Source organism: Elaeis guineensis, chromosome 2 (genome assembly GCF_000442705.2).
Source record: "Elaeis guineensis isolate ETL-2024a chromosome 2, EG11, whole genome shotgun sequence".
In the NCBI taxonomy this organism is placed as follows: Eukaryota; Viridiplantae; Streptophyta; class Magnoliopsida; order Arecales; family Arecaceae; genus Elaeis; species Elaeis guineensis.
Genome location: NC_025994.2, coordinates 86,439,847 through 86,458,468, shown reverse-complemented (window position 1 = coordinate 86,458,468; position 18,622 = coordinate 86,439,847). Strand labels below are relative to the sequence as shown.

At 36.9% G+C, this 18,622-nt stretch overlaps 2 protein-coding genes across 4 annotated transcripts; both read left to right on the top strand.

The window, feature by feature from the left end:
• The first annotated feature begins 319 nt into the window (after nt 1-319).
• LOC140850924 (splicing factor U2af large subunit B-like) lies at nt 320-5,563 on the top strand. 2 transcript variants are annotated; one of them, XR_012138633.1, is made up of 7 exons: nt 320-2,606; nt 2,694-2,806; nt 2,913-3,359; nt 4,185-4,320; nt 4,416-4,472; nt 4,557-4,624; nt 5,175-5,304. XR_012138633.1 is itself a non-coding variant. In XM_073252035.1 (6 exons), the coding sequence occupies exons 1-6, from the start codon at nt 2,573-2,575 to the stop codon at nt 5,310-5,312; spliced, it is 936 nt and encodes a 311-aa protein (XP_073108136.1). In that variant the 5' UTR covers nt 327-2,572; the 3' UTR covers nt 5,313-5,563. The 2 variants fall into 2 exon arrangements, 1 of the variants encoding a protein (XP_073108136.1); XM_073252035.1 differs by lacking the exon at nt 4,416-4,472 and having other exon boundaries at nt 327-2,606; nt 5,175-5,563.
• Nucleotides 5,564-6,705: 1,142 nt separating this feature from the next.
• Nucleotides 6,706-18,333, top strand: LOC140855673 (probable protein phosphatase 2C 55). 2 transcript variants are annotated; one of them, XR_012138632.1, is made up of 6 exons: nt 6,706-7,051; nt 7,587-8,440; nt 10,055-10,379; nt 14,323-14,472; nt 15,648-15,734; nt 17,409-17,576. XR_012138632.1 is itself a non-coding variant. In XM_073252034.1 (5 exons), the coding sequence occupies exons 2-5, from the start codon at nt 7,716-7,718 to the stop codon at nt 17,700-17,702; spliced, it is 1,494 nt and encodes a 497-aa protein (XP_073108135.1). In that variant the 5' UTR covers nt 6,710-7,051; nt 7,587-7,715; the 3' UTR covers nt 17,703-18,333. The 2 variants fall into 2 exon arrangements, 1 of the variants encoding a protein (XP_073108135.1); XM_073252034.1 differs by lacking the exon at nt 15,648-15,734 and having other exon boundaries at nt 6,710-7,051; nt 17,409-18,333.
• The last annotated feature ends 289 nt before the right edge of the window (nt 18,334-18,622 follow it).

Here is an 18,622-nt window from a genome sequence, read left to right as displayed (position 1 = left end):
TCTAAGTGTTTATACACACACACACACACACACACACACACACACACACACACATATATATATATATATCTGCATACATATACATACATATACATACATATACATATACATATATACATATACATATATACATATATACATATACATATATATGTATATGTATGTATGTATATATACATTATACATATATATACATTATATACACACACACACACACACATTACACACACATTATACATACATATATATATATATTACTTGAGGATCTATTTTCTAAATTGCGGTCCATGCTGCTACATATGTACCTGCTTGTGTTCAGCGTTGGGCCAATTGAAGTCCCCATAAATGTTTGAGCCTCATAGTCGACCACTAGGTGCACACATATATTCATGCAGCAAGCACCTGAGATGCAAAAGCATCTGGATTATGTGGCCATTGTTTGTTCTTATTTTTAGAAGAAATTTGCCTTTTAAGTGTACTTTTGAAGATTAGCAGCTTAAATACTGTACCCTTTGTTTATTCATTCATCATTGTTGCTTATATCCTGATTGTACACTGCATTGGGTTGCTTAAAATTTGATCACAGTCCATCGGTGGATATTGTTATTTTTTAGTTCAATATGTCATACCCAAATAAGATCTCAAAAAGTGTCAAAGAGTATACTTAGAATCTTGTTCTTATTTGTTTCTATTCTACTATTTTAAGCTATTTCTATGAACATGGCTTTATGTGGATGTTCTTAAACCATCATTTGGATATGGCTATTGTATTCACTGCATACTGCATGTGGATTATGCAGCACTACAATCACCCGTATATCCTGAAGGTGTTTTAGAAACTTGTTGAAGATCATCAAACCTATGTTATAGATTTTCTCTAAATCTCGTTAGATATTTGGCTGGCATTTTGGTCCTGTTTAGGGTATGATTGGTGCTAAAGTATCTATTTTGCGGTGTTGGTTATTGCTAATGTTCAGGTGTCTTCCTTCATGGTATTCAATAAGAATCTAATTTTTTATGTTTCTAATTTTTTCTTTCTGCAATAAAGTCTCACCTCCCCATTTTTCTTCTTTTCTAGCTCTCTCATAAGATGTTTAAGTTGTCTTCTTAGTTCTTACAAGATGGGTACCTTTTGATTTATACATTGTACCTATAGAGTTTCATGGAAGCTACAACGACCCGTTTAAGAGGTTACTTATTTGCATACTTGGCAATAATCAAGAGTTTGCGCTTATACATATTTATCAATTAGCAAGCTATTGCATATTTTTTAATTGTGCCAGTTATATGCTATAAACGTGTGGTTCTTCTTGGATTGTGGGTGCGACATTTTGTCATGCCTTGGTGGTGCAATGAAAGCTTTGCTTTTCAAGTTCTCTCTTCTTAACTTTCCTCTTTGCTTTATTATAGTTTTTATCCAGTTAAATTAGCATCTACATCTGGAAACCATCAATTGATCCACAGATTCTTAAATCACTGTGCTTCCATTTCTTCTCATTATTCAAAGTGAATCAAATATTTGAATTTCTACAGAGCAAACGTGAAGTTTCTTTCTGTTCGTTAAGACCCTTTAAGACCCAAATCATCAATATCTCCTTATTATTTTGATTAATTTTATCTCCAACACAATTATGCCGCAACATTCCAACTTGTACAGCACAAATCAAGACAATTTTTTATACCATTATTATTCCTAACCATGTAAATTTTTTCTTATTACCCTTGTTCCCCTGGAAGCTAGATATCATATTTCCATACCTTCTTATACATTTTGGGAACTGAAGCTTTATCCATTTTATTGTTCTTCATCGATCTTATAGCCAACTCCCTAACCTAAAGTCAACCCCTCAGTTAATGCTGAATTTTTGCACACTGCAGCATGGGGCAAGTGGGAAACTTGCCATATCTAAAGACTGGATGGTGAAAAGGGAGATCTCTATCTCATTGTTTATATAGTCTAAGCTAATGGAACCGAGATGTGAACACCCAAGTTTTCTCTAAGTGAAGAAGGAAGTAAATTCCAAACACATTTCCCTGAAGATGCAATGTGCTAATTTCAGAAACTTTCTGGACTAAGAAACTGTCCAAAGACATTATGAAGCAAGCTGAGATCAGGAACAGTTCGAGGACAACAGGGTAGGATGGGTGTTTAGCGATACCACATCAAAATTGTTCTTTCTATTTGCCGTTTGCCAAGTATTCCTATTTAGGACTTACCATTGAGGTTATTATAAGCTTAATGGGTTACCAAGGATATTTGCATATAAATATTTACTTGTGATCTAGAGTGTTGAAGGCATGATTTTCACGAACAACCTTATGTAGAACTCAAGATTACTATCAATAAATTCCATGGGTGCATTATTTGTTTTCCTGTTTAGCTTTCTGGTGGGCATCTACCATCAGCTTGGTGCTTTTGGCTCTAATATTGCACCTCTGAACCATTTGTTTATTTTGAAGCAGTTATGTTGTTATTGCATGCCTTTTGTCTGATATTGCATTATTTTGCCTGACTTTTCTTTTTAACTTGTGAACTTGCTTCCAGTCGGTTGCTGCCTTTTTTAACCAGGTTATGGCAGCAATTGGAGGAAACACTGCTGGGCCAGGTTTCTCTTCACATCCATCCCTTTCAATTACTCCTTTCCATTAAAATGACAGTTTACTAATTTGTTTCCATTATTTTTTTTTTGAAGGTGATGCTGTTGTTAATGTGTATATAAATCATGAGAAGATGTTTGCTTTTGTTGAAATGAGGTCGGTAGAAGAAGCAAGCAATGCGATGGCCTTGGATGGCATCATATTTGAGGTTTGAGTCCTCTCTAGCTGAACGATTTTTAACTATTACTCTGCATGCCAGTTAAAATTGTTCTGCTGTTGCTAACCGCTTTGCAAGTGATACTGCATGTATTCAGGGAGCACCTGTGAAAGTGAGAAGGCCCACTGATTACAACCCTGCTCTTGCTGCTACACTCGGCCCAAGCCAACCCAATCCCAATCTTAACCTTGCTGCAGTTGGGCTTACACCAGGTTCTGGTGGTGTGCTTGAGGGTCCTGATCGTATATTTGTGGGTGGGATTCCACACTTTCTTACAGAAGAAAAGATACGAGAGTTGCTTGAGATGTTTGGTCCTCTTCGAGGTTTTAATCTTGTCAAGGACAGGGAAACTGGTAACTCAAAGGGCTATGCCTTCTGTATTTACCAGGACCTCGCAGTCACAGACATTGCATGTGCAGCACTTAATGGCATCAAAATGGGAGATAAAACTCTTACTGTTAGACGTGCAAACCAAGGTTTAACCCAGCCTAGGCCTGAACAAGAAAATTTGTTACTACAGGCTCAACAGCAAGTGGCATTGCAGGTAATATACAATGAATTTCATTTTTGTTTCTGTTCTGTCAGCAAAGAATTGGATCATGTGTAATTAATAATTTAAGCTTTGTCATGATTTCTTTTCTAAGTGGTGCTTCTAGTGTGGTTGACTCAGTAGGAAGTGACCTCTGAACATCAGTTCTCATGGTCTCACTTTGTTATTATTTAAAATGTGTTGGCTGTTTTCTATGAGAGAGAGCCTTGGCACAATGGTAATGTTGCTTCATTATGACGTGGGTGTTATGAGTTCGAAACATGGAAACAGCCTCTTGGCATGCATGGGTAAGACTGCATGCATCTGGCCCTCCCTAGATCCTGCAGTGTGGGAGCCTCATGCACTGGGCTACGCTTTTGTTGTCTATATGTTTGTTTCTGTTTTCTTCATGTGGTTATGTTTAAGGATGTTTGTCATGCAAAAATTGTTCATAGTGACTACTGTTAGTCTGTATGCTGCTCTTTTGACAATTGAATTAACTTGCTCTAAGATTGATAGTCCAAGCAAATACTCTTTGAAAAGGCAGTCAGAAAGGATCTTATTAATTTCTAGAATTTTGGACTTCTATCAGCATCTTAGGTGCCTCGGCAGATTTATCTATCATAAAGCTGCAAGATTTTTCTTTGGGTGTGCACATGCTTTTATTTTCTGCTCTCTCTCTAGAATCTTCAATGCATCTTTAACTTGCTCTGAACTTCATTAGTAGATTAAAATTATTACGGTCTTTCATGTGGTTTTTGTCAGTTGTCTTGATGAATGATAATTGATATTTGGTGGACATTACTGGCTTTCATATTTAATGTTTTTTTCTTTTTGCAGAAGCTTGCTTTCCAAATGGCACCCCTTCCAACCAAGGTAGTATGCTTAAAGCAGGCGGTGAGTGAAGATGAATTGACAAATGATGAAGAATTTGAAGATATTGTAGAAGACATGAGATGTGAAGGCGAGAAATATGGTAAGCAACTGCTCTGATGATTGAACCATCTTTTCTCTCACTATACATTTATTAGTTTTTTAATTTCATATCTTTCTGTTTTGGTTTTTTTACAGCCTTTTGTCCAACCTTATGCTATTGAGAATCTGGCTTAACCCACTGAAGATACCATAGTTACCCTCTCTTTCCTGTACCTAAGACTGTCTTTTGTGTACTCGAATATTTTGAAGACATCTGAACTGATGATGGTTTTGCAGGTAAGCTGGTAAATGTTGTCATCCCTCGACCAGGTCCAAATGGAGAATCATCTCCTGGAGTTGGAAAGGCAAGTTTGTTAAAAAAATTGAAAATTATTATTACTGTTGTTGTGTCATGAAATATTTTGCTGAGAACTTTGCAGGAAAGCAAGTTTGTTGATAAGAAGTCAAAAACTAGGCAACTGTTGTGTCATGAGATATTTTACTGGGAACAGTGTGGGCTCACTGTTGATGGTTGCAGGCTTCAAGCCTAAAGCCTTTTCTAGATATCATTGTCATATATGGAATCTGGAATGGGCTTTAGGTTTAAATTTTCTGCTTTAATCCATGAAGCTTTACTGTTCCAAATGCATCATAAATATTTGAGGCATAATCTGAAAATTATGTGCCATTTTTGGCTTCACTGTGGAATCATTTTTGGTCAAATAGTTCTACTTCAATCCTGGGTCATGGGAGCATCCCAGTTGCAGTAATTTTACAAAGAAGACAGGAAAGATTCCTGGAATTGTTATTTATGAGGGTTTTTTTTTACTTGATATGCTAAGGTTTTATCGTGATTATTTAGTTATTTTTTGATGTTGCTAATAAATGTTTTCGCTGTTTGTTCTTTTGTTTCAGGTATTCTTGGAATATGCTGACACAGAAGGATCTACCAAAGCCAGGCAGGGCATGAATGGCAGGAAATTTGGGGGCAAAGAAGTTGTTGCCATCTTTTATCCAGAGAGCAAGTTTGCCCAAGGAGAATATGACGGCTAGTTGCATCTTGTTAGCAAGTTTTTTGCCCTTGGTATCTTTATTCTCTGCCCATCTGTGGCGGTTATGAGGTATTCAGGAGGCTCTGGTGCAATTCAGAGTTGTACAATATCAGTTGAATTCATGTACAACTTAAAAGGAAATATGTTTATGACATACTATTAGTGTTAGGATAACTCGCATGATGCAAAAGCTTGCTAAAATTTTCTTGTTCTAGAAATCTAGAAGTCAAGGATTCGCAATTTGGATTAAAATTTGGTTTTGGAACCCAAGAATGTAGTTGGGTTTGGCATGGGTGTTGCAAAGATGGATAGATCTTTTTCCACTTTGTCGTCACCCCTAGTTCTTGAGCTGCAGAAACGTTCATGCAGCCCTAACGTCTTCATAGACTGGTCAATGTGGATTCTGAGTTCGTAGTTTTATTTATGTTGATTTTTTCAGAAATGGATTCATATCCAACCCAGTCGTTTCATAGCGAAGATGATTAAAACTAGTTTAGTACTTCCGGCGGTGAATATGATTGAAATTAGCTATAGTGATTTACTAACAAATATGGCTTTTTTTTAGTCACGCTCCGCTGTTGGCGATTGCCATTTTTGAAGGTATTTATATTCTTCTTATTTCGTGAGGATTAGAGGGGCATTTTTGTTGATTAGAAAAGAAAATCTTTTTTTTTTTTGGTGGGTAATGAAAAAAAAATATTTGTCGCCGGTGAGTAGCAGATCGTGAAGCTGAGCTAAATCCTACGCCCCAAGAAAGAAGCTAACTTAAAAATCCGAACTGATAGCCTTTTTTAATTTGACCTTGACCTTTCCTTGCAGCAGGCTTGAATCCAACTAAGCTCTAAATAGGACAAGTTAGACCTGAACAGCTATAAATAACCCTGAGATAAGGGACCCCAATTCAAATCATTTTAAACCATATAATGGTTAAACCCACTGATTTATATCACGAAATTATTACAAATGTTTTAATAGTAAAGTAATGATTATTATAATAATTGGTATAGTAGTAATATGATGAAAATAATAGATAAGAAAGCAAAATAATAGCATTTTTTATTTCATCATGTAAAATTATTATTTTTTATCGTCCAAATATTTGAAAATTAATATTTTATTTGTAGATAAGAAGTACAAGATGTCTATTATTTATTTTGTAACAGATTGCTATAATATGTTATTATAATGAGATCATTGATGCCTCGTTGTTCTCACATCGGCAATATGGCATTACAATGGTTATTATTTTTTCCTCTATTATTATACAAAATATAATGATGATAGGTTGTGAACTTGTGATACTATAATGAGATCATCGATGCCCCGTTGCTCTCATGTTGGCAGTATGACATTGCAATGGCTATTATTTTTTCGTTGCGCAAAACTTTGTACGCTATTGTAACATCTAGCGTTAGGACTCAGGTTGAGAGAGGTGAGCTTTATGGATGTCTCTTTCTCTCGCGCTCTCCGGTGAGGATTGTAGACTAAGACAAGAGGAAGGAAAGGAAGGTTACGAAGGCGCGTGGTCTCCCCCACCTAACGACCAGCCTCGATCCCCAGCTGCTCTCCTCTCCCATCCTCCCGTCTCACTCCTCACCCCTTTCTTCGAATTTATATCTATCTCCTACCACCTAGGAGAAAGTGGGGGATAGAGAGGGAAGGAGGGAGGGAGAGGAAGGGGGGGAGAGAGAGAGAAAGAGAGCCGATCCGCGAATCTTGGAAGACTCTCATCATCATCAGGTGCTTTAAGATTTTGAAATCTCTTCCTTTTTTCTCTCAGTATATTTGCTCGCATTCTCTTTTGGTTTTGTTCTTTGATATTTCAGTTCCGTTTTTTAGTTTATTCCTCTTCATGAATCAAGGCTTTTTTCCTTTTTTTTCGTGAATTATATTAAAAATTTCTTTTTGCCCCTTTGGTTGGTTGTTTCGGTGATTCCTTGCGAGTATTTTCTCTGGATTAGGCTTGTTTTCTTTCTTCATTTGTCTGAAAAATTGTTTTCTGAGGATTTTGTTTTCAGATTTTGGGTCGAAGGTCGTTCTTTAGGTTGTTTCTCTCTCTCATCCTGGGACGGAATTTTATGTGGTTGAGGAAACTAAGTTTTTCGGAAGAAGAATATTCTTTTCCTTTCTAAAGTTTGTAACTTTGATTGATCTAGTAGTAGTTCGTTGTTCTTTCTATGGTTCTAGTTTTTCATTTTCTTTGTTTGGGAGCTATATTTTCGTTTCTGTTCTTCATGCATCAACCTTTTCTTTGCAATCCCCTTCTCTTTATCAGGTTTTTGTCTGGATTTAATCACTGAAGGAAAGGGAATTTGGATTTTGTGGATGCATTTTCTTGTTTTATTTCGGTCCTGGGACTGGCGTTTAGTTGCTAGAAGAACCCCTCTGTGCCTGCGAGGATAAGATGCCATCTTCCTATTTGTCAAGGAAAAAAGGGCTGCAAGCTTCATCAGAATTCCTACTAGGCTGGGGCCAGAACTTCTTTCTGGGCAGTACCTGGTCTTTTTCATGGAAGCCCTTCTCTGATCTTGGCCAGAGTGTTCATCGGACTTCTCGGTCTTCTGTTAGTGTCTGTAGAGATTTCCATACAAGTGATTGTTGCAAGGGACCATCCGTCATTGGAACGCTCTCTCGCACCTTTTCTGTGCCTTCTGTGACCGGACCTTCTTGCCAGCCTTTTTCGTATAACATTGACAGTCTGCTTTCTGATCCCCAGCAGAGGCTTCTCTGCACATTGTTCCGGAGAAATATAATGTCTGCTTGCAACTATTTATTGGGTAGAGCTGAACCAGGTGCTCAGCATCTGGAGAATGGGAACAGCGGTGGACAAATGTTGAATTCAGTGATGCGGGCTGATATCAGTTATAACTATAAAGGTCTTGATTATTGCAAAAGAATAAGTGGTAGCTTGAAAAATAGAGAACCTTGGGGTACTAATATGGTCTACAAGTGTTTATGGTCTAATGCAACTGGGACAAGTTGGAAGTCTAATTTTTCCTTAGAACCAGGGATGCAAGATTTACATTCACAGTGTGCAGTTCCATATTCTGCTGGGGCAGCTCCTCACATGTCTTTGGATGGAACTTCACAGGAAGAGCAGCTTGAGAATTTGGTGGTATCGTCTGACCTGTATGTTTCTGGACATCCGACTATAAATTATTCTATGTTCCCAATTTACTGGTTGCATTTCTGTAGCACATTGCATATGTATATGTAGTTTATATTATTGTATATTGATGCTGCATGACATATTTGTATAGATGCTGCTGCAGCTTGGTTTGTCAATTCATATTGAAGGGGTGTTGGGTTTAAAGATGAAAAAGTTTACTGGTAAAAATAAACGAAGGATTCATAAGGGAAATGAATTCACGTGACATTGAACTGGTTGCTGTGGTGATGATCCTTTTGTCAGGTGTGCAAATTTTTATCAGATACAATGGTTTGTGCTACTTTGATCTTTTTTAATAAATCAACCGTACCATCTGATTTTCTTAAAAAAAAATTCACTTTTTTTACAAGGGGAAAATAATACATAAATACATTTATTTGTTGGTGACAAATGTTGGAATAACTTTGGGCTAAACTAGGATCAGGAGAGGGGACTTGGATTTGGATCATGAGTTTACAATTGAGTAGAATAGAAGGAATACGGGAGAAAAAAATGCATTATATATCATGCCTGTGCTAGAAACATATGGTTTTGTCTCATGCTATAAGGTATGCATAGGCATATACATGGACCTGCCAGATGAAAAGTGAAATGCAAGCTATGATATCTTAGAAAACCCTTCCCCCCCTTATTATTCTGGGGTCTGTTCTACTGCTTTTTATGCTAAGTTGACATATTTTGGGGACACAAACAAGAATTTTTAACTCTTCTGGACAAGTTTAAGCATGACGCTTCTCATATTTATTACCCTACTCAAAGATACCTACTTGCTAATTGATGTGAATTAGCTCTATATTGGTTAAACAAGAAGAAAACAAGGACTATAATCTTGCATGAGATTGTGGAAGTTTGGTGGGCACATAGAAGATCAAACTCATTCAATGATATTTTGATGTCAGGGTGGGCCAACTATATAGATTTGCAATTTCATCATAAGCTAACCCAAGGACTCAAGTCCTGATGGTACTGGTGCATCACAGCATCCTGCCAGTACCTTACCATTCCATAGAGACAATGGTGCATGGGATGGCATTGAATATTATGAATTAGTTGCAATTTTTTCCTTTGGTTGATTTGTCTGTGTTTGACTCCAGTGTTGAGGTTAATTGAGTCCTAGACAGATACAGACCTGTTTTTCTGACATTATCTTCAGTTCTGTAGCATATCTTCTTTATTAATAGCAACTGCATATTTTCCATGTATCAGAACTCAAAGTCACTTTCTCAGTAATTGCCAGAAAAATCAACCATTACCTGTTAACTTAAACTGCTATGAACCAAATCTCCGAAGCAGGCCATGTCAGTCATTGAGATTATTACTAATATAGATATCTTAGTCTATTAATAGGAATTTTGAGAGCTTTTAAATAATGGGCTGATTGTTTTTCAATAATGAGCTTACTTGACATCATGATTTCTCCATCCTGGTGAAATTTTATATTTTCATATGCTTCAGAAGTTTTTTCTGTGTATATGATAAGTTCTAGTAAAGTTAGCCTCAGGCATTTAATATGGATATATGTTGCAAGTAAAACTGCTTGATGAGTTGGATAATGGCCTGTTTTTGGGTTACAGAAAAGTACTGGGTGATAGGTCTTTGAAGCTGCTTTCTGGATCTTGTTGCCTGCCGCACCCAGATAAGGTCGAAACTGGTGGGGAGGATGCCTATTTCATATGTGTTGATGAGCAAGCCATTGGTGTGGCAGATGGTGTTGGTGGCTGGGCAGACCTTGGAGTTGATGCAGGACAATATGCTCGGGAGCTTATGTCTAATTCAGCAAATGCAATCCGAGAAGAGCCAAAGGGGTCCATTGATCCAGCAAGGGTTCTAGAGAAGGCTTATTCCAGCACAAAAGCAAAGGGATCATCAACAGCATGCATCATTGCTCTCACAGATCAGGTTTATGTCCTTTCTCCTTTGGCTGTCTTTATAGCATTAGTTGTAATGCACTACTTATGATCACATGGTTACTACCAGAGATATCAGATTTAAGATAAATTTTAAAAATATTTTAGCATGGATTATTGCTGATATGCCTCCTCATGAAATTGTTTAAGATTTATTTAGTATATTATGTTCCTCATCTACATAAGCTTTAGTTCTGCTATGAGCAAGAAATCAATATTAATTTAGATTTGGGAAGATGTGGGAACTCTTAGAATCATAGAAATCCCAACTTAAGGAGAGTTTCTTCCTTGTACTCGGAAACCAGCAAGGTTGGGATACTGCTCTGTACTAGTTTAGGATGGTTTAAACCTCCGAGGGAGAAATCTATTTGTTTATTATGGGAATATAAAAGTTTGGAAAAATAGCTGCTTTTATATATTATTAGATTTAGGATTTATTAGGTGGCATTTATTTTGAATAAATCTTCAATATCCCCACTTCAAGAAAGGCTGTTATATTTAGTACTGATTTTATGATTCCATCTCTAATCACTTTAAAGTATAGTAGCACTTGATATTTTCAAGATATGTACTGTGCTTGGGTATCCCCTACAACAAATACATGTTCTATAATTTGAGTGGAGCGTGTTGTCATTTTACTTGTTAGCATTGTTCTATATCATGGACCAATTTGTACGTTATATTATAGATGGTACATTATGATGATCTAGTAGTTCTTTTTTTGGTATTATCATTTATATTTGTTTTCTTAAATAGCATAATTTTTTCTGTTATCTTGTTGGTTAACATGCACCTTACTGCAATATGCATATTTTTCTCTGATTTTTATGAGTAGCAGTTATGTACAAATGAGAGGATTTATTTTGTTCCCTGTGATAGGAATTAATTATATTGGTCAAAGAATTTTTGGAGCATTTCTTTGTCTGTTTTTAGTGCATCTGATGAAGTAGTTGCATATATTGCACATTTTTCTTTGCTAATGCATGCAATACACCATATAAATATCATGTTGCCTTTTCTGGTGAACCATTGTAAACATATTCTCCAAGATGAGTCATCTCTTTCATTGTTAGAAATCATTAGATGCATCTCATATCAAACTTATACCTTAAAAGGGATTGTCTTCATGGTGTGAGGTCATGTTTTTGAAACCAGTTTGGTCAAAGTTGTGAATTACACTTAAACAGAGAACTGCAAGTTGAGATGGATGGACCACTTGAAGCAGTCTGTCATAGTTGAGGAAAATCATCAATATGTTCAGAGCTTCTATTCACAATAATTTATGGATGTGAGAAATATCAAAAATCTGATTGCTCCCATCCATCCAGATCTCTTCTGCAAATAAGCGATAGATTGAGTGCATCACCTATAGAGTTATACTTGGCCTAGAATGCAAGATAGTCAGATTGCCTGGGTGGGGCCAGGCAATAGATCCCTTGTATGGCCAGGCAGGCACCTAGGTGCTTAGGTGGCTGCCTTGGGAGGAAAGCTCTCCAAGCTTTTATTATGCATACTTCTAATCATATGCATAAATAAGCATGTGCATATATTCTATATGGATTCTTTTTTCACCATATATGGGATCATGAACCTATGTTTCACACAATAAAAGCCCAAAGATGAAAATCCACAAGGAGAGTTGTAACAACATTGCTATCTCTATAGCATCCAGCAAGCTTTAAAACTAGCTAGCACCTAGCAAGAAGTGAAGGAGGAGGCGAGCAAACTAGAGGTTAGCAGGGAGAACAAAAGAAAAGTGACTAGTTGGCAGCCATTGGTCAGCCCTCCTGCTATAGTAGGTTGGTCACATCTGCTGCCACTTGTCACTGTCAGTTGACTTGTTGGAACCCATGGATTAGCCCATTTACTATGAGGAATGAAAATGAGAAAAGAGATCCTTCGAGAGATAGGGTTCAAGCAGGCTTGGCCTAGGCAGCCCAGCCAAACTAACACCTAGGCGGCTGCCTAACCATGTAGGTAGCCACTTTTACTAACACTGCTAGAATGGAATATAAACATAAAAAAAATTAGAGCAGAGGTGAAGAGAAGAGATCTGAGTTTTATTTTTGCAAAGATCACAAGATTAAGGTTAGAAACTGCAAAATCATTGCCCTTCCTAAACTAGGATATCTGATTAGAGGAGCATTTCAGCAATTTTCTGAAAAATGTGGAAGAAAAGAAATAAAGAAATCATCACTAGAATGACTAAAGAGGAGGATGAATAGTGGGGAATGGGGTCATGACCAGCAACAGCCTCCCCTATTGTCAGCTCCATGTATTTACCATGGTTTCTGAACTCATTCTTCACATATGGGATGCTTATTCAAATAAGAGTTATTTTTGCTCTAACATTTAAACTAGGTAAAAGCTTAGAAATAAATGTCATCCCAACTTCTAATCTTGGTCCTCCATATATTATCAATATAATCTAAAATAAACTCCTTGGATTAGCTTTAGGCCCTAAAAAAAAAAGAAAAAAACACAAATAAAACTCAATTAGTGCTCCCAAGCCATCAAATTGTAATTATTATTGACTAGATTTAGTAAATGTTTAGCAAGAGAAAGTGTTACAATGGACTTGATTCTTCCACATGATGAATTTACAGACAATATTTATATCTGTATATATTTGCATAAGTAGATTATATTAAAAAACTTACTTTCAGACCATCCATGGCCATCTAATGCTTCCACCCCTCCCTCCCTTCTTGTAGTATTATTATTTGATTTGTCACAAATTGAAGGGATAATGCTGAAGATGAGTTAGGCTGATATATCAAAGTGGTCTGAAGAGAAGTGTCATATAATTTGACATTATACCAAGTTCAAGCAGGTAACAGTTAGCAATGTTTATCTTCTTCACTAAACTGGTTTTGGGCTCATTAGTTCTAGAATTTGCTATTTTGAATGTGATTTTATTAAGCAGGTTAAAAAAATCAAATTAGGTGGCTGCATTTATGCCCCAAGTAATCAGTGTTTTGATATATGACAGGTTTCAGTAGTGAGACTGTGAGAAGATATAGCCAGGCTTTTGAGAGAGAAAAAAATAATAAAGAAGAAGAAATAGCAGATAAATCTTTCATGTGGAATGAATTTGTACTGTGAATAAATTTCTTCAACCTAAATTTGCAATTCGCTGTCAAATTAGCCAGCTGGATAAATATGCACCAACGATAATGGTACATATCTAATTTTTCCCCAAATTTGTCAAGAAAACCAGGCTATAATAGTAATCTATTTTCCTAGTGCCAAACCTATGTGTGTCCTATTTAAAGATCTGTTATTAGAACTGATTTGTTAGAATTGATTTGTGATTCACATCTATTATTCTGATTAGATGTCGCTACTGAATATTGTAAGTTACCTAACAATTTCACATCTTTTTGTAATATCTTTGCTATCATAGTTCACCATCTTTTACCAATCATCGTTCTCTTGCCCCCACCTCCGCAGCATGCATGTGCACACGTTGGAGTATCATTTACATCTTGCCTCAAAAATCAAATTTGTGTGGGATCCATATATGATGTTATGCTGCATTTGACAGTGGTTTCTTCAAGAAGCATGCATAACAATTTTTATGTGGGAATAAGGATCTTCCATTAGCTTTGCCCCAAAGCACATGCTGTCTGCCCAAGCATAGCATTGAACTGGTTTCTGTCTATGTGGTTTACAAGTGGACTGTATGGCTTCGTAATGGCTATGCAGATATAGACCTGAACAGAAATGTCTGTGCATATCCATGCTATATCAATACTCTAATTATCACATACAATTATTAAAAAATAAATAGATATTGTACAATATATGGTGGAGATTCTATTCGAATAATCAACTTATTTTTCTCATTTAATGTTGCTTTCTGCATGCTGAAACATTTCATGTACTCAAAAAACATTTCTTACAGTTTATTTTGTTTTTATTTCTATATGTAGGGTCTTCATGCTGTAAACCTTGGGGACAGTGGCTTTGTAGTTGTTAGGGATGGATGCACCATCTTCAGGTCACCTGTACAACAACATGACTTCAATTTCACTTACCAACTTGAGAGTGGCAGTGGCAGTGACCTCCCAAGTGTTGCCCAGGTCAGTTAAAGTCTATGCCTTCTCTTGTTATTGGTTCTTGCTGCATAGTTGCATAAGCTGAATGGAAGATTGGGTTTTGGGTCTGTTCGCTCCTAATTCATATGGACTTTTTAAGTAACCCCAATATGACTCCTTACAAGCACTGTTTCTATCTACTATTACCTAAAAATAATCAAGTTACTAAGGACTGGATGAAACCAAGAAATAACCCCTTCTATGTGAAATTATAGAAGATCTCCTCTAAGATCGAACAATTCTATTGAATTGAGTATGACTTTATGTATGATAGCATCTACTATATAATTCCATTGAATTGAGTATAACTATATGTATGATAGCAACTACTATACAATTCCATTGAATTGAGTATAACTATTATGTATGATAGCATCTACTATATCATGAATATCAATGAACCCAATTCTTGCAATTGCTCAGGATACCCTCTTTAGCTTCTAGATCTATTTCTTAGTTCAGGATCCCTCTAACCCAGTTCATTTTGGGGGACACAAATGGAAATGTGTATCCAAATCTAGGGCAGGATCCATGAAATCATGGCATAGAAAGAAGATACTTAAATGAAAGATTGGGATTTAAGATAGGAATAATTGATAGTTAGAAAGAAATTGTACTGTTTAATTATTACGCTACTATTAATTATTACTAGTACTCTATGACTATTAATCGTGATTATATAATTACAACATACAACATAATGAAATTGAACAGTGAAAAAAGTTTCTATAATGTTTGGATGGTAATAAAAAGTCAGAGCAAACCTGTAGCTACTTGTACTAAAAAACAAGTGTGATCCCCCCTAAACAGTAAAATATGCTGATATGAGGAGGAACATCTTTACTAATTATATTTTCTGTAGTTGCCTGAATCTCAAGACATTCCTCAACCAATTGTGTACCTTATTATGATAGGTAATTCAATGGAAATCCCCTTCTGAGAACTGTATGTGAGAATTTCATCTCGTTTGGCTCAAGCAGAAAGAGACAAATACTCATTTCAACGAATTATTTCTAGAACTCATCTATGGTTCACGAAAAACATGCTTTTTCATTAAGTAGAGAAATTTGGGAGGAGCAGATATGACAGATGCGAAATTCTTTTAATAATTAAGAGTATTTTGTTATAAGTCTAGTAACTTAACGCTCATCTGCTTGCAGTGGGTGATTGTTTGATACGCAAGCCTCTTCTGGTTGTGCTCTACAGATGACAGGAGGCTTAAATGTTTTCGACCACCTTATATTTTGGTATGAAAGGATGGTTTCTGCGAACTTTAAAAAAAAATTTAGAAAAAAAATGCTCTCTTGGCAGTTGTCCTTTGTCTCACCAGTAAGGAAATCTGACACCCTGTTGCAAGGCATGAGCCACTATGACAAATTAACAGGGAACAGAGCTGGACTGACAAATATGTCTATTGATTTGATTTGGTAACAACATGCTTTCTCAAATGAAGGCCAGGTGCATTATGCATGAATTGGTATGCTATACTTTGGATTGGGAATTAGATTATTAACCTTAACTAAAGTAAGTTGATGGCAGTCTTAGGTAGGGTTTTGCATTCTTAAAATACTGTATGTTGGGTCTTTCACCTCTTGAAATGATTAGCTACTTGTGAGCTGGATATGGAATGCTCTAGACTGCTCTACTACAATACCGTAGCAGAGTATGACCGTTATTAAATAGAAAAACTGAAGGAAGATGGAAGTGGAAGGGGATCAAAAGGGTGCCAACATGCCCCCCATGGTCTTGGCTTCTTGGGATTTTTGGGAGAACTGAAAACAAACCAAATGGTGATTTTTATATTCCTAAAATCTTGGGATTGCAGGATATGTATATCCTCCATTAATTTCTCCTAGTTCTCTATTTGCCTGTCTCCTCTTCTAAACCATTCTGACCATTTTAGAGATATCACAGTGCGTGCGTCCATCCATCCGTCCATCCATCACTGAACTCAAATTAGAACAGCCCAAAGCTCTAAAACTATCTAATAGCAACTCTTCCAGTCCGTCCATCGCTCCCAAAGCTCTAAAACTATCAAATAGCAACTCTTCCAGTCCATCTGTCTGTCCGACCGTCCAGGGTCCGGCCATCCATCCGTTCGTCACTGAAACTCAAATTAGAACAGCGTAAAGCTCTAAAACTATCAAATAGCAACTCTTCCAGTTGGCCAAAACTGAAATTAGAACCTACCTTTAGAACAGCAACTCTTCCAGTTGGCCAAAACTGAAATTAGAACCTACCTTTAGAACAGCAACTCTTCCAGTTGGCCAAAACTGAAATTAGAACCTACCTTTAGAACAGCCCAAAGCTCTACCACTATCAAAGAGCAACTCTTCCAGTTGGCCAAAACTGAAATTAGAACCTACCTTTCATACCTCCCAAAATAATTTGACCTAGTAATAGAAACACGGCCTCATGGTTGAAGCTGAGAGCTTGGCTGACTGCATCTCCAATGACGGACTCAAATTAGAACCCAAAGCTCTAAAACTATCAAATAGCAACTCTTTCAGTTGGCCAAAACTGAAATTAGAACCTACCTTTCATACCTCCCCAAGTAATTTGACCTAGTAATAGAAACACGGCCTCATGGTTGAAGCTGAGAGCTTGGCTGACTGCATCTCCAACCTTGTACACTGTATTGAACCAAATTTTCTAGCAAGAAAATAAAAGAGAGATTTTACATCCAGTCTGTCACTGATATAACTCTTAACTGTTCAATTTCTGGTCAGATATTCTTTTCTTTTTTTTGTTGGGTGGGGGGGTTTGGGGCAAAAACTGGTCAGATGTGGGCCATGAATTTTTCAGCAACAGAGTAAGTTTATCTATTTTGGTTTATTTTATCAATGTCTATAATCTTATTAGTGTATACATTCTGGACATTTGTGTGGATTAATTGGTCTCTTTTATTTGCATGTGGTCAGGTATTTACCTTCCCTGTCTCACCTGGTGATGTCATCATCGCGGGAACAGATGGATTGTTTGATAATTTGTATAATACTGAAGTTACAGCAGTAGTTGTCCAAGCTGTCAGAACCGGGCTCGGGCCTCAAGTGACAGCTCAGAAGATAGCTGCACTTGCCCGCCAACGAGCGCAGGATAAGAACCGGCAAACACCTTTCTCCATTGCTGCCCAGGATGCTGGGTATCGGTATTATGGCGGCAAACTTGATGACATTACAGTTGTGGTATCCTACATCACTGTTTCCAGTTCTTGATACAAATCCATCTTCCTTTGTACAGTTTTGGGGTCAGAAACCAATTTAGATGTATTGCATCGGTTCATCTGCTGCTGTCTTTGGAGCTTCTTTTTCCAGAGAATTTCTATCGGCATCTATTATGCGAGGTAGCTCTATAGGTGGCATAGTCACAAACCCAAATGTCAGAACCTGGGCATCTTCGGGCATACTTTTCTTATTTTAGGTCTATTCCTAACAGTGGATAGAGAACTTCTGTCCTCTTCTTTCATTTATGTTTTTCGCCAGAAAGTCATATAGCTCTGTTTTTTTTTAAAAAAATGATTTAGTGCATGAGCAAATTACTACCTATGAATAGGGTAAGACTTGGAAAGAGGAAGGGGTAAAGGGATGTGAATATGACGCTTAGTGGAATGAGAAAGACTTGGGGGCTGCTTTGACGCCAGCAATTTGGAGTAATTGAATCCCAGCTGCAAGAGATGGTTCTCTTCCAATACTTGAATACCTGTATTTTATGTGGGATCCATGTATTTGAAGTTATATTTGAATCTTAGTTGCTATATCTTCTTCTATGGCCGAATCGACCTTAGGAAAGCTGTAGCAAGTGATGCTTATGATTTCCACTCGCAACTTTGGTTGGGTGTTATTGACATAGTTTTAGCTTCCAATTGTAAGTAAACAAATGTAGAAAATAGGTTGATGCAGTTACAGTCTCCGCAAGCTAAACACTGGATTGTTGACTTCTAGTTTTATCCTTTAGTCCAACCACAGGTAAGTGAAAGTTGCAGGTATCTAAGTAGCAATTGAGGCCTAAGCGTTTTCTACGTCCAATATAATTGTGGTTGGGGCTTTATCTGCAAAGCTAAATGCAGTCTTGTTTTTGTGAGAAAATAGGATTAAGATGGGTTTGAGATTTCAAAAATCATCCATGCAGCAGGAGA

Bases quoted from the DNA above. Each gene is read 5' to 3' on its own strand.
- LOC140855673 (XM_073252034.1), top strand. From the start codon at position 7,716: ATGCCATCTTCCTATTTGTCAAGGAAAAAAGGGCTGCAAGCTTCATCA. The intron at 10,380-14,322 runs GTTTATGTCCTT...TTCTATATGTAG, and splicing joins TCATTGCTCTCACAGATCAG to GGTCTTCATGCTGTAAACCT. The intron at 14,473-17,408 runs GTCAGTTAAAGT...GCATGTGGTCAG, and splicing joins ACCTCCCAAGTGTTGCCCAG to GTATTTACCTTCCCTGTCTC.
- LOC140850924 (XM_073252035.1), top strand. From the start codon at position 2,573: ATGGCAGCAATTGGAGGAAACACTGCTGGGCCAG. The intron at 2,607-2,693 runs GTTTCTCTTCAC...TTTTTTTTGAAG, and splicing joins AGGAAACACTGCTGGGCCAG to GTGATGCTGTTGTTAATGTG. The intron at 4,321-4,556 runs GTAAGCAACTGC...ATGGTTTTGCAG, and splicing joins ATGTGAAGGCGAGAAATATG to GTAAGCTGGTAAATGTTGTC.